The 13,724-nt window shown below is 45.7% G+C and overlaps 1 protein-coding gene across 1 annotated transcript; it reads left to right on the top strand.

Annotated features, from left to right (window-relative positions):
- The first annotated feature begins 5,326 nt into the window (after positions 1-5,326).
- Positions 5,327-9,958, top strand: LOC147891453 (translocase of chloroplast 101, chloroplastic-like). Its single transcript, XM_087390100.1, has one exon. The coding sequence runs from the start codon at positions 5,456-5,458 to the stop codon at positions 9,647-9,649; it is 4,194 nt and encodes a 1,397-aa protein (XP_087246226.1). The 5' UTR covers positions 5,327-5,455; the 3' UTR covers positions 9,650-9,958.
- The last annotated feature ends 3,766 nt before the right edge of the window (positions 9,959-13,724 follow it).

Raw genomic sequence — 13,724 nt, forward strand, 5'->3', positions numbered from 1 at the left:
CTTGGAGGCTAGCACAGGAGTTGTTTGAAGAAGAAGACCTTGTTGTGGATAGAGTTTTGTTGCTACTCGGTTCGGTGGCTGTTGCTCTACTATCATCAATAGTAGTAGTTGAGGGTGCAACAAGCTTGCATGCTTGTTGAGAGGCATTGATGGTCGGCCTCTACATCATCTCTTTGTTGTGCCTTTGCTGACACTTGAGCCTTTGAGGAGCTAGGTTTTAAGCAGGCTTCTCTCTCCTTCACATGACCTTACAGAGAACTCTCTAGCTCAAAAAACTTTTGAATCCCTCAAACAATAGTAAGAAGGATGAATGCTAAATTGAGCGAGGGAGACTACGATAATTGGAGAGATGGGAAGCCCGAGGAGTTTGAGGCGCATAGTGTTCCTCGAGGCGTTAATAGAGGAGTATACATATCTAGCGGCTTAAAGTGTGCATCGAGGCATAGATAGTGGTGCGCACAACGATGGGCCACGTGGGATTTGGGTACATCACACTAGGTGAAACAATAGGTCATCACCTAGTGTGATGACCTACTGTCTACCTAAGAGAGAAATAAGTGTCAATAAATTAAGTTTTAGTTGAGGGAAGGTATTGGAAGAGATGCAGTTATGAATAATATTTCTGATTTTATCTAGATGGATGCCATTGTCTTTACAAATGTCTATGAGTGGAAATGTGCAGGACAACTTAGAAATTGAGTCTGTCTCCATCGCTCTGAATGGCGAGCCCTTTAAACCAAACCAGAGAAGAGATTGAGCTCTACAAAATGAGCTTGAGAAATTGTGAAGATGCATCAATGAAAGGGCTTGTGACTTAATAGAAGCAAGGGCTTAATGCCTTGATGAAGTAAGGGCTTTCACTCTCTCTCAATGGAACTCTCTCTCCACAGAAGGTGCCTCACACAAGGAGGGCTTGATGAAGGGAGTGCGAGCACCTAGAGCTCTGATACCATGATAGCAAAAGTGAGTGTGTGTGTGTGTGTGAGAGAGAGAGAGAGAGAGAGAGAGAGAGAGAGAGAGAGAGAAGTGCACAAGATATAGCTACCTATACACTAAGTGTATTGAACATGAACATGAAGATAAACATGTGAACCCCTTAGGGTTAGGGTTAGATTTTCCCCTATGCCCTATATAGATATATAGATGGTGCAATTTACACCATCCTTAACATGAGCATCAAGCCCTATTGTATCTTGCGAATCAGCCATGTATCATTGGTCAGATCACAAGATGGCTTCTACTACTCTAAGAATTCAATTTTTAGATAGTGCTATGGAAAGGAGCTCATCACTACATTGCATATCACATGTCACGATGACAGGAGAAGAGCTAGAAGGAATAGAAGTTTACCTACTAGATGTGTCTTTGTTTCAAATTGATGTTATTTCTCAATGGTGTGCATACATCATTGAGTATTCAATGACAAGAAGACCACCCATTAAATTGAGACCGGTGGAGGCAAGGAAATTAATTCTAAAAGATGCCCCCTATCAACTAATTACAGGTTAGCTATACAAGATGGGCAATGATCGGATCTTGAGAAGATGTGTTATGCCTCATGAAATCATGCTGATCATAAGAGAAGTCCATGAACGCATAGCAGGAGAACACTTTGTAGGGTAAGAAATAGCAAGGAAAATCCTCTTGGTAGGATATTGGTGGCCAACCCTTTAGGTAAATGCATACGACTATGTAAAAAGATGTGATGTATGCCAAAGAACAATTAAACCCTAGCACAAGGATTTCAACCCCCTGGCAACAGTTATTGCAAAAGAACCATTTGAAAAATGGGGGATTGATTTTGTGAGACCTATACACCTAATTGCAAAGGAGACATAGGCATGCTACATCATTGTGGACATGGATTACTTCACAAAGTGGGCTGAAGCTATAGTAAGAAAACCAAATGCTAGAAGCATAGCAAAGTTCTTGTATGAAACTTTGATTACATGGTTTGGATGCCCCATTGAAATTGTGTCAGATAGAGACACACATTTTTCAATGAGGGATCAAGGAGATTTTGTCTGGCTTTATGGTTATCCATAGAAAAAGGACACCCTACTATCCCCAAAGCTGAGCCCATCAACAAAGTACTATGTATTGTCCTTACAAAGATAGTAGAACCCAAGACATGTGACTAGCTAGAAAAGCTTAATGAAGCCTTATGGGCATATCAAACCACACTCATGGTCATTATAGGATTTATGCCTTGAATTTGTAATGCCAAGCCTATGGATCAGTACAAGAATGCATGGAGATCATGATTCCCTCAAGGAAAGACTCTATTGGTTGGAGAAGCATAAAAAGACAAGGTTAATAGGCTACCATGCCATGACATCAGAAAAATGATGAAGGCATGGTTTCATAGGAACCTTAAGGATAAAGAGATCAAGGAAGGTGACCTAGTTCTACTATGTAATGACAAGCTCTACAAGGGAAAACCCAAATATCTAGCTCAAGGGTCATATAGAGTCAAAAAGATGAATCCAATTGGAGTTGTGCTACTAGAAACAATGGACAGAGTCCAATTCACCACGACAGTCTCAACAGGAGTTGATTGAAGCGCTACTACATCAACACACAAGCCCTCCCTGACAATAACAAAGATTTGGGATTCCCAACACTGTCAAAAAAGGACCTGATCCATGTGTGCAAAATGCAAAACCGAGAGCAACTCGATAGGATGGGAAAAAGCAACATCATGCCAAATGGTCCAAACCTCACCATCTGCTCCTGTTGTTGGTGCCATTTTTTGCAACCACCTTGACTACAGGTGTGTTCCCTTAGCTGGCTGCCCACATGACAGCCTGTGTCCTACCCATGTGGTAGCCCCCCCTCTCTCTCTTCTTTGGGCATCTTCTACCCTAGGTCTCCCTCCCCCACGCTCTCCTCATATGGGGGCTTACAGATGGGGAAGTGACCATTCCAACACCAAGGGTTCCTTAGATGCCTTCAGTAAATGAGGATGTCATCCATGTAGATGATGACAAACTTATCCATGAAAGGCCTGAAGATGTCATTCATGGACCTCCAAAATTTGCATCTTTGTCAATTTTTGAAGGCATAGTTAGCTTCAAGGTTGGAGTTGACTTGGAACTCTACCCCAAGGAGGTTGATGATGCTTGTTGCAATAGGGGTAAGAGTCTAGCTATTACCCAAAGAGGAAGACTTTCCTTCAAGAATTCATACATAAGCATTGCATTAGGTTTTATTTGTATGAGGTTTGCATCAAGTATTATTTGTATGAAGTTTGTATGAGTTGAGAGACAGAACACATTTCTCTCATCCTCACCCATTTTCTAGAATAGATTGTGGAGAGTCTTTGTGCTCACTAGCCTATTACAATCAACGTTAGATACTGCATGTAGCATCTTGATTTGCAAGTATCTCCACTGAATGTGAGCTCCTTCCAAATGATCCTCTTGCTTAAGGATTGCAACAAGATCTTGGTACAATGTGGTGGTGCCTTGTACTAACAGATATTGTGTTGACTCCTCTACATGGTCATATGCTTTCATCTCTCTTTCTCTCAGGAGTACCTATCTCTCTCTCTAAGAAGAAGAACAACTCCTCACAGATCTATCTCACAAACTAGATCTATAAAAGGAATGAACTTTCATAAGAGAACGGAAATTCTCTCAAATCTCAGACTCTCTCACAATGGAAATCTCTCAAGAACAATGATGGAAATTTCTTTCAATGGATAGAAATCTTTCATCAATGGAATGAAAGATAGAAATCTCTCAATCTCTCAATTACTCTCAAGGATTGCAATGCCTCAGCGGAAGGCAAGGGAGCTCTGATACCATGAAAAAATATGAAGAGGGGAGAGGAGAAGAGTGGAGATGAGGAGAAAGGGCACAGCTAGAGAGCACACCACAAATGACTAACTGTACACTAGATTTAGTTGAAAAAATAGAATATATACAAACCCATTTAGGGTTAGGGTTAGGGGATCTAACCCTTTCCTTTATAGCACTCTATAAGGTTAGTGCTATGCACATATGATCACATGATGGTGATATGCACACGTGATCACATGATGTTGAGCATGAACTCTCAACACAAATACCAAATGAATTTACTATATACAAATAAAAAATGATATTGAAGGAGCTCCACTCACCTGCATCCATCCACTACAAGGACAAGTTAGAACAAGAACCCTTAATTGTGGGACTGCAGGCTTCAAAGCGCAGCTCCACTTGTTATCGATGTCCCAATATCATAGGTTATTTAATATAGTAAATTGGATCAACCTTGGATGGTGGTGCATCGTGCAGCACCTCAACATTTGAGTCACAAGTATGCAAATGCTCCATGTGTATGGTGCAAGTTTTTCATACTTTCTGAAATGTAATTTTACAAATCACCCAAGGTAGGGGGTGAAAATAAACTTTAATCTTGATTGATAACTTTAATCTTGATTGATATGGAGGAATTTTCATCTCTATTGAAGCTATAATAGAGAGAGAGGGTCTTACTTGTGGGTGTGCCCGCCGAGTGTGAGGCTAGGGTCCACGTGCCAAGGTGGCCAAGCTGCAGGTCAGTCCACCCCCTCCTCCACACTGCCCTATAAAGGGCTCAAGGGCAACCCAAAGGGAGCCTCTACTAGCGACACATGGTGAGCAACCTAGACTACCCTCATGGGGGGCGGGCACACCCACAACACATGCCCTCACTCATGTGCAACCCCCCCGTAGGCTGGGGGTGAGCCGCCCCTTTATAGGGATGTGGGAAGCCCTAGTGGTAGGTCGGCCCACCTAGGCTGGTCGGCCCTACAGCAGGGGGTCTACCCCCTTCTACATCAGCCGACTAGGGAGGGGGGGTGCCTATATATATGCCCCCATTTCTCCTTGTTTTCATATCAGCAGCTGGAGAAGTTCTTCTAGCCCATAGAGCATTAGTTGGAATAGCCCTTCCACCCCTGGTTGAGCATCTTTTGGAGCAGTTCTTCCACACCAGTGTGTCAACTCCTAGGGGAGGTTGTTGAGCGGTTGTCTTTAGCTCTAGAGCAGCTTATTGTGCAACACTTGCACTTCTCTTGTGTCTCTCTCTCCTTCTTAGTGTGGTGTGTGTGAGGCATGCTTCCTTTCTTTCATTTATGCTCTTTTCCGTTGCACGTCTCATACCCTCTTCTCAAGGAAAAATTAACAAACCAAGTGTTCTCCATGATTTTTGATGTTTAAAGTAAACATTAGAATCTTAGTCCTTGATTGGCAAAAAATATCACAACTTTTTATTCGACAAGCGATGTGAACTTGTGAAGAGGAGAAAAGATGAACAAGCGCATATGTGGGTGAGGAAGAGGACAAGCTGCAAACAAGATAAGGGGGAGACGTGGAAGCTTCGTGGTTTGATTTGGTTTGGTTAAAGGAGGGGCATGCCAAGGGTTTTGAGAAACCTTGGCCTTGCCTGTTTTGGTTTTGGTTTTGGCTTGTGAAGCTGAGCTTCCATGGCGTCCTCCTCCTCCTCCTCCTCCTCCTCCTCTCCTCCTCCGGCCACGGCCACCGCCACTGCCACCGATCATGCCCCTCTCGCACTACAACCTCTGCTTCCCCACTTGAGCAAGGTCGACGCTGAAGAGGAGCCAGACTTTGTCGATGCGGAGAGCAGTGGCGGTGTCTTGTATTCGGGCTCCGTGCCTATCAGAGCTCCCATTTCGGACGATGTGGAGGACGACGACGAGGATGTGGAGGGAGAGGACGACGCTGACAGTTTTGTTAGCGATGAGAGTTATGACAGTGCGCCCGAGCGTATTCCCGTGGCCACGACGCCTGATGGAGCTAGTCCGGTGGGTTCCTTCACCGAATCTTCTCTGGTAGGCTTGCCGTTGGAGGCTGTGAGTACTACTCAGCAAGGCGCTTTACTGCAGCTCAACGAGCTGAATAGCGGGGTGTCATCTTTGGATACTACTTTGCTTGATAATTCCAGCGAAGATGAATTCAAAAGCCGAGTTGCGAAAATTGCACAAACCCAGAACCTTTCTCCAGACGACGAAGTTGTTCGCAGTATTCTTGACGCTTTGCTGCCTATGGTACGTCGAAGATTCAAACTGTGCGACTCTCCTCGAGACAATACCCCGCTAGGTACAAACGGTAGTGCAGATTTTTACGGATTCATGCCGGTAGCGAAGCCTACCGTCGAGGATGATGACGACACGCCAAGGGAGGAAGGGTTAGCCGTCAAATTACAGCAAGACAATGAAGGCCTAGCTGGGACGAATGGCACCGCCGATATTCATCAAGGGGAAGAGCCTGAATGCGATGAGCTGCGGTCTGAGTCTGCGCGAGGTTTGAGAGTCAGAGGGGCTGATTATGATTCCGAGGAGCATGAGTTGCCCGAGCTTCCTGAAGAAGCAGGAGTGCTTCCGTCGGCTGCCGACACAACCAGAAAGGCAATTGCAAGCTCGGGAGCAGGAAAGGAAATTTTGGCGGAAGAGGATGACGAGAGTCAAATCACTTCTGCTGGCGAGCCTGAACCGAAAGGGAAAGTGGAGGCCGATGCCTGTGACGAACGCGTGAACATTCAGCAACCGAACGGAAATGAAGTAGAGGTTCCTGAGGTGGAGAGTAAGTCTATGAGCATTACCGAAGCGGTCACAAAGTTTGCCCCAGAGACAGGGTCAGAGCGAGGTCTGGATGGGTATGAGGTTGCTCGGTCTTCTAATGGAGAAATTGTCCTGCGGTTTCAAGAGATTGGCATCTTGGAACAAGCACCGGATGAAATCGTATTGGAGCGAGAATCTGAGACCTCCTCCCTGTCCGGTCCTCCTGTTGGATACAAAGGCGTTGCTTGGGATCAGCCCGAGGTAGTCATGGATGAAGAGAAAGAGGCACATGAAGCAAAGCCTAGTCGTGAAAAGACTCGTGGAGTGAATCCGGAGGCGATTACGGATGTTGAGGAGGAGAAACTGACTGCTCAAGCAAAGCTGGAGGTGGTCACGGAGGAGGAGGTGAAAGAGAATACTAAAACAAAGCCGACTCCTGAAGCAAAGCCGGAGGTTTTCACTAAACTAGAGGTGGTCACGGAGGAGGAGAAAGGGGCTCCTGAAGCAAAGCCTAGTCTTAGAGAGACTCCTGAAGCAAAGGTGGAGGTGGTCACGGAGGAGGGAGAGACTCCTGAAGCAAAACTTAGTCTTAAATCGGGGTCCCCTCTGGTTTTCGAAGAAGAGCAACCTGATGCAAAAAAGAAAGAAATGAAGGATCTAAGAAGTTTGGAGGAGGAAGGTCAAGGTGATGAAGGTGGACCAGTTGAAGCTGTCTCTGAAAGTTCCCGTCCTCTAGCTGCTTTGGTAAATTCCAAACCTTCATCTTCTGCCTCTGACACACCATCATCAGGTGGTGCAGGGCCAGCTCTGCCTGTGCGGCCTGCTGGCCTGGGTCGGTCGATTCCCTCCTTGGAACATGCTCCTCGGGCACTACAACGTAGCACCGGAACACCTGTACCCCCGCCTTCCAGGACTAATGAGGATAGCCAGCTCAACAATGATGTTTCCGAGGGCAATGACGAGGCTCGGGAGAAGCTTCATAACATCCGAATTAAATTCCTGCGTCTGGCACACAGGCTTGGACAGTCTGCACACCATGTGGTGGTTGCACAGGTGTTGTATAGGCTCGGTTTGGCAGAACAGCTCAGGGGAGGTTGGGGCCCAAGTAGGACTGCTGCCTTCAGCTTTGAGAGGGCAAGTATACAGGCTGAGGAACAAGAGGTAGCAGGACAAAATGAGTTGGATTTTGGCTGCACAATCATGGTTCTTGGGAAAAGTGGTGTTGGGAAAAGTGCCACAATTAACACCTTATTTGATGAAGAGAAGTCCGGAACAGATGCCTACAAGCCAGCTACGAAGAAGGTTCAAGAGATCAATGGGACTATCCATGGCATCAAGCTAAGGGTCATAGATACACCTGGCCTTTTACCTTCTTTTGCAGATCAACGGCACAATGAAAGAGTCATGTCAGCTGTAAAGCGTTACATAAAAAAGTCACCCCCTGATATTGTGCTCTATTTTGATCGACTGGATATGCAAAGCAGAGATTACGGGGATTTACCTTTGCTTCGAACTATCACCGATGCCTTTGGTGCCGCTGTGTGGTTCAATGCCATTGTGGTGCTTACACACGCTTCTTCGGCTCCTCCTGATGGTGCCAATGGTCTGCCTCTGAGCTATGAGATGTTTGTAGCTCAGCGTTCTCATGTGGTGCAGCAGACGATTCGCCAGGCAGCTGGGGACATGCGGTTAATGAACCCTGTGTCTTTAGTTGAGAATCATGCCGCTTGCAGGACTAATCGGGCAGGGCAGCGTGTCTTACCAAATGGCCAAGTTTGGAAACCACAGCTTTTACTCCTCTGCTTTGCCTCCAAAATACTGGCGGAAGCCAATTCTCTCTTGAAGTTGCAAGACAGCAGCAGTCCAGGCAAGACTTTTGGGGTCCGTTCCCGTGTACCTCCTCTACCCTTTTTGCTTTCATCACTTCTGCAGTCACGTGCTCAACTGAAACTCCCAGATGAACAGATTGGAGATGATGATGAGTCTGGGGACTCTTCTGATGAAGAGGAAGACTCTGAGGGTGAGGAAGAGTACGATGATTTACCTCCTTTCAGGCGCTTGACCAGGGAGGAGCTTGGCCTGCTTGATAATGAACAGCGGCATACCTATTTTGAAGAGTTGGATTACAGAGAGAGGCTCTTCATGAAGCAGCAATGGAAGCAGGAACGGTTACATCGAAGGGAAATGAGAAGAAGAATGGCTTCAGTTTCAAAGGAGGAATTTCAAGCACCGGACGAAAATATTGAAGAGGAGAATGCCAGTGCAGCTTCAGTGCCTGTTCCTATGCCTGATATGGCATTGCCACCTTCCTTCGATGCTGACAACCCCAGCCATCGGTATCGCTATCTTGATACATCTAGCCAATGGCTTGTGCGTCCTGTTTTGGAAACACATGGTTGGGACCATGATAGCGGCTATGATGGTCTCAATATAGAAAAGATGTTTGTTATCTCCAAAAAAATTCCAGCTTCAGTGTCTGGGCAGGTTACAAAGGACAAGAAGGAGGCCAATTTGCAAATGGAATGTGCTGCGTCTTTCAAGCATGGGGAGGGCAAGGTGACACTGGCAGGGATGGATGTCCAAACAATTGGAAAGGATCTTGCTTATACTCTTCGAAGTGCGACACGATTCAGCAACTTCAGGCGAAATAAGACCACATGCGGTCTTGCAGTCACATTCTTGGGTGACACCGTAGCTGCTGGTATGAAGTTAGAAGATAGACTGATGGTGGGGAGAAGACTGAAGCTGGTTGTGAATGGGGGTGCCTTAACTGGCCGTGGAGATGTGGCATATGGTGGAAGCTTGGAGGCTACTCTGAGAGATGAGGATCACCCTATAGGCCGTACTCTTTCAACCCTTGGGCTCTCTATCATGGATTGGCATGGGGATTTAGCAATTGGTGGCAATTTGCAGTCCCAGTTCATGTTAGGGAAAACCATGGTGATTGCACGGGCCAACCTGAACAACAGAGGAGCAGGTCAGTTTAGCATTCGAGCAAGCAGCACTGAACAACTGCAGATGGCTTTGATAGGCCTTATTCCTTTGCTACGGACTTTTATTGGGAACCATAGTCTTAGCTCCAGCCAACCAATGCAGTAGACACCATTCATGGTAGTTCATTTCTCAATTTGGCATTATGATTTTTAGTTGGAAGGCTGGTGGCCAGTGGAGCTTGCATCAGTATGCCCAGGTGACGTTTTTGTAGGAACGGAGGCAAAGTGCCAGTGACTTTTGAGGTTTAAGAGTTCTAGCTACTTTTCAGCTTCACATAGATGGTGCTATTTCTATCAGTCGTGTTGTTTAAGTAAGTTTGCTCTTCAGAAGTCTGTAATTCCTTTGTTTGCTTTCATCATCATGCATTAACTTTTCTCCCCATATATTTTGGGGCACTCTGGAGGATTAGCTCAATTATGGTACTCAAATGATTTTATGTTTGTGTTGCTGTCTATTGCTGTTTTCTGAGAGTATCTGCTCCTGTTGTGATTTATTTACTGTTGGGGAAAATCTATTACTTCCTGGTTAGAGACATCCTTTCTCTCAATAGGGATGCTACTAAATCCTTTCTGTTACAGACTTCAGTCTTTTTCATGCAGTGATCTTCCACCCATGCTAGTATTAAAAGAGAAGTTAAGTCTCTTCATAATCTAGCAGCTAGGCTGAACGAAAGCAGTGGTTATGTGCATAGAGCAAGGTTACATGAGAAAGGGGGAAGTACAGGACAGTGGGAAATTCCGGACGTATTCAACCAAATAAATGTTACTGTTACAAGGTGGATGCTTGTTGCTATGGTTTGGAAGGTTGCTCCACCTTCACTAAGAGGGGATGAGGTCAGAACAGGGGAAGAGAGAGAGAGAGAGGAGGAGGGGGGCGGGGGGGGGGGGGCTTTGTTGGAAGAGATGATAGTTCTCTAGGGAGGAGGTGGCTGCAAATGCCCATGATTGGGCTGTGCATAGTCAGAGTTTGGAATGTTTGAATGGACAGAAGAAACATTGAGATGATGGATGATATTGGATTATTGCAATGATGTAATACAGTTGCCTATGAACTTGCATAAACAAGATGCGCATCAAGCTTTCCTCGCCTCGTGTGTGTGCATGGGTGCATGCGCGCGCGTGCGTGTGTGTGGTAGCTGTTCACTTTGAGACAGCTATGAAACAAACATTCTTCTTAATGAAGGGTCTTTTGCCCCAAAAAAAGAGAATGTTTGTGTGTGTGTTTTCACACTCTAGCAGATGCTTGTAACTAACTGGTGGTCCCTTTCGTGGGACTGTTCTTTTTAATATAATGACAAACGGATTTCCCCCCCCAAAAAAGTATGTGTTATCACAAAAAGAAACCTGTGTGTGTGTGTGTGAGAGCGATGGAGCTCTCCTCCTCTGCCTCACCAGCCTCGTCCTCCTCCCCGTTTCTGTCCGTACAGTCACCTTCGTGGTCTACCTTGCCTTCCGTACAGCTGCCGTCAGCTGTACGGTCTTCCGTACTGTTTCCATGCAGCCTGCTGCCCCCGTACAGACCCCCGTACAGCTCCCCGTACAGTTTCCGTGCCCCTTGCAGCTCCCCGTACGGCCTTCCGTGCCTGCTGTACGGCCAATTGCGCAGCCTCCTTTCTCTTTTGTCTTCTCTGCCTCAGTGCCTCCTTCGGCCTCTGCTTCTCCTACTTGTGTTTTTCTTCGGCGGAAGCATGGTGGTTTGTCTGCCTCACCTTTGATCAAATCGGCAAAGTTGGATATTTCCGATGGCCCTTCTTCTTCCCTCCAGTTGGATCTTCTTCGCCAATTGTGCTCTACCTCAGTCCCAGAAGTTCCTTCATCAAATTTCCCACTTGTTTGTTCCTTGGATTCTGCCCTTTTGGTCTCTGGTCTTCGACAGGCTCAGCTATTTGGAGTATGCCTCTATTTCATGGGCAGGGTTTTATCTTCGGCTTAGCTTCTCGTCGTCGGGCTGATGTTGCAGTGGGTTTGGATTGTATTTCTTTCTCTGTCTTTCTGGGCAAAGGATTTTATTACGCCCACTGCTCTTCGACTGAGGTGGTAGAGCGCCTTGTCAGTCATGCTGGTGTTCCTGTGGTTGGTTTCTTCGCCTATGTCATGTCTTGGGATCCACTTTTCGATCCTTCTGCAACTCTTTTGACTCATTGTCCGGTTTGGATTACTCTCAAAGCGTTGCCTGTGCCTCTTCTTCAGCATCTTTCAACTCTTGCAGCTTTTTTGGGAATGCCTCTTCATGTTCTGAGATAGGAGTTCTTGCAAGCCTCCCGTGATGTTTGTCTATGCATTTTGTGGGACATGACGCAGCCCGTACCATCTACTCTGGATCTTGATTTGGGATTTGCCCATCCGATGGGCATCGATGGGCATCAGGCTCCACTTTGCATCTTTTCCCACTGCATGTTATCGGTGCCGACAGGTTAGTCATTTTGCGCGTGCTTGCCCTTCTACATCCAGGCCCAGTCCTCCTGCTCCTCCTTCAGCTGTCAAGGTTACTCTCCCTTCTCCTCTGGTTTCTACTAAGGCTTCTTTGGTGAAGCCCTCTATTGCTCCGAAGCACTACTGGAGGAAGGTTGATAAATCACAGGTAAAATCTTCCTCTTGCTGAAGAAGCTCAGGATTGTACCCTTGTTGAGCACCATCAGTTTCCTTCTACTCAGGATATGGATGTACCCCTTGCAGAGGGCATTTTATAGGATGATATGCAGGCTCTCTCTCAGGATGCTGCTTCTGCTCTTACTCAGATTGATCCTCCGAATGAAGCTCAAATGCTAATCCTTGCTTTATCAGCTTCTTCATCGGAAGATACGGATGTTGATTTAGCTTCTTTGCCTTTGCTGCCTGTGCCAGAGTTTTCTTTTGTCCGAGATGCAGAAGTACCTTTTTTACTGGAATCTTTTCATCCCATGTTACAACAGGTTTTTGACCCTTTGATTCAAAAGTTTCGCGTACCAGCCTATATCAAGAAGAATCACAAGGGCAAAAAACAGCTTGTTTTTATTGATGGTGTGGTTTCATCACTGCATCAGTTTTTACAGAGCAACAACTTGAAGCTGGAGGATGCCGTGTTTGATCCTTCTCCAGCTTGATATGTCACTTTTACTTGGCTACCTCATGACTTTTGCTCTGAGGTTTTACTCGTAAAACTTATTTCTTTGTACTTATTGGTGGGTTTTTACCTCTTTTGAGGTTTCCCACACATAAATATAAAGATTTCACTAAAAAAAAAAGTGAGTGTGTGTGTGTGTGTGAGAGAGAGAGAGAGAGAGAGAATGTGTGTGTGTGTGTGTGTGTATTGATGGAAAAATCAAAGGTTGTCCACTATTTTCCAATATGTTGATAGATTGGAAACATTTTCTTTTGCACTTGGAATGGCATCGCAGGGATGCTTTACAAGGTAATTCTTTACGGGCTGAAAGCATCCATTGGTCCAAAGTCTTCTCCCCTCCACTGGCTTTGCAGGAGCCTTAACGTTTCGTATTTTCTGAGTCTCAAGGGGATCCGCTCCGTTGCAGATGTGATCCATGATGATGGGACCCCTCTTTCTTTTCCTTTGACTGCTGCAAAATGTAGCCTCGACTTGCATTATTGTCCAGTATGGCATCACATTATCTATATGATTTGAGAATTTTATTCTAGTTCGTACTTTGGAGATAGAGGATCGGTTGCAAGACTAGACTCTTCATTTATCAGGGTCGACATGCTGTCCTTGCGGTTGTCTCGTCTTATAGTTTCTTCACTTTACAAAGTTCTTTTGCCCTTTCCTGGTCTTTCGCAGCGGGCAAATAGCCTTTGGCATATGAATCGTCCTACAAAGTGGTAGCGACGGAGATTATGTGGGATTTGGAAATCAAAACTCCTCTTCGACAACAGGTGTTTCTATGGAGAGTTTTATTGGGAGTTTTTCCATCTGGGCAGGTTTTGGTGCGCAGATATATTGCTCCGACTATTTGTCTCAGATGCTTAGCTCTGTGGGACATAGTGCCTCACCTTCTTTGGCATTGGTCTCATACACGTGATTTCCTTGGATTGCTGGGCCAGTGTTTGAGAACCAGATTTTCAAGTTTTATTTTTGGAAAATGCTTTTGGTGGTTTACGATTTACCCACCTAGACATGCTTTTGATTTGTTTTTACTTTGGGTTAGATATTGGGCACTTTGGACTCTGTGGAAAGACAAAAATCATAA

This window comes from Dipteris shenzhenensis, chromosome 18 (genome assembly GCF_047967505.1).
Source record: "Dipteris shenzhenensis isolate YYH24624 ecotype China chromosome 18, Dip_SZ_1.0, whole genome shotgun sequence".
NCBI lineage: Eukaryota > Viridiplantae > Streptophyta > Polypodiopsida > Gleicheniales > Dipteridaceae > Dipteris > Dipteris shenzhenensis.

Bases quoted from the DNA above. Each gene is read 5' to 3' on its own strand.
- LOC147891453 (XM_087390100.1), top strand. From the start codon at position 5,456: ATGGCGTCCTCCTCCTCCTCCTCCTCCTCCTCCTCTCCTCCTCCGGCC.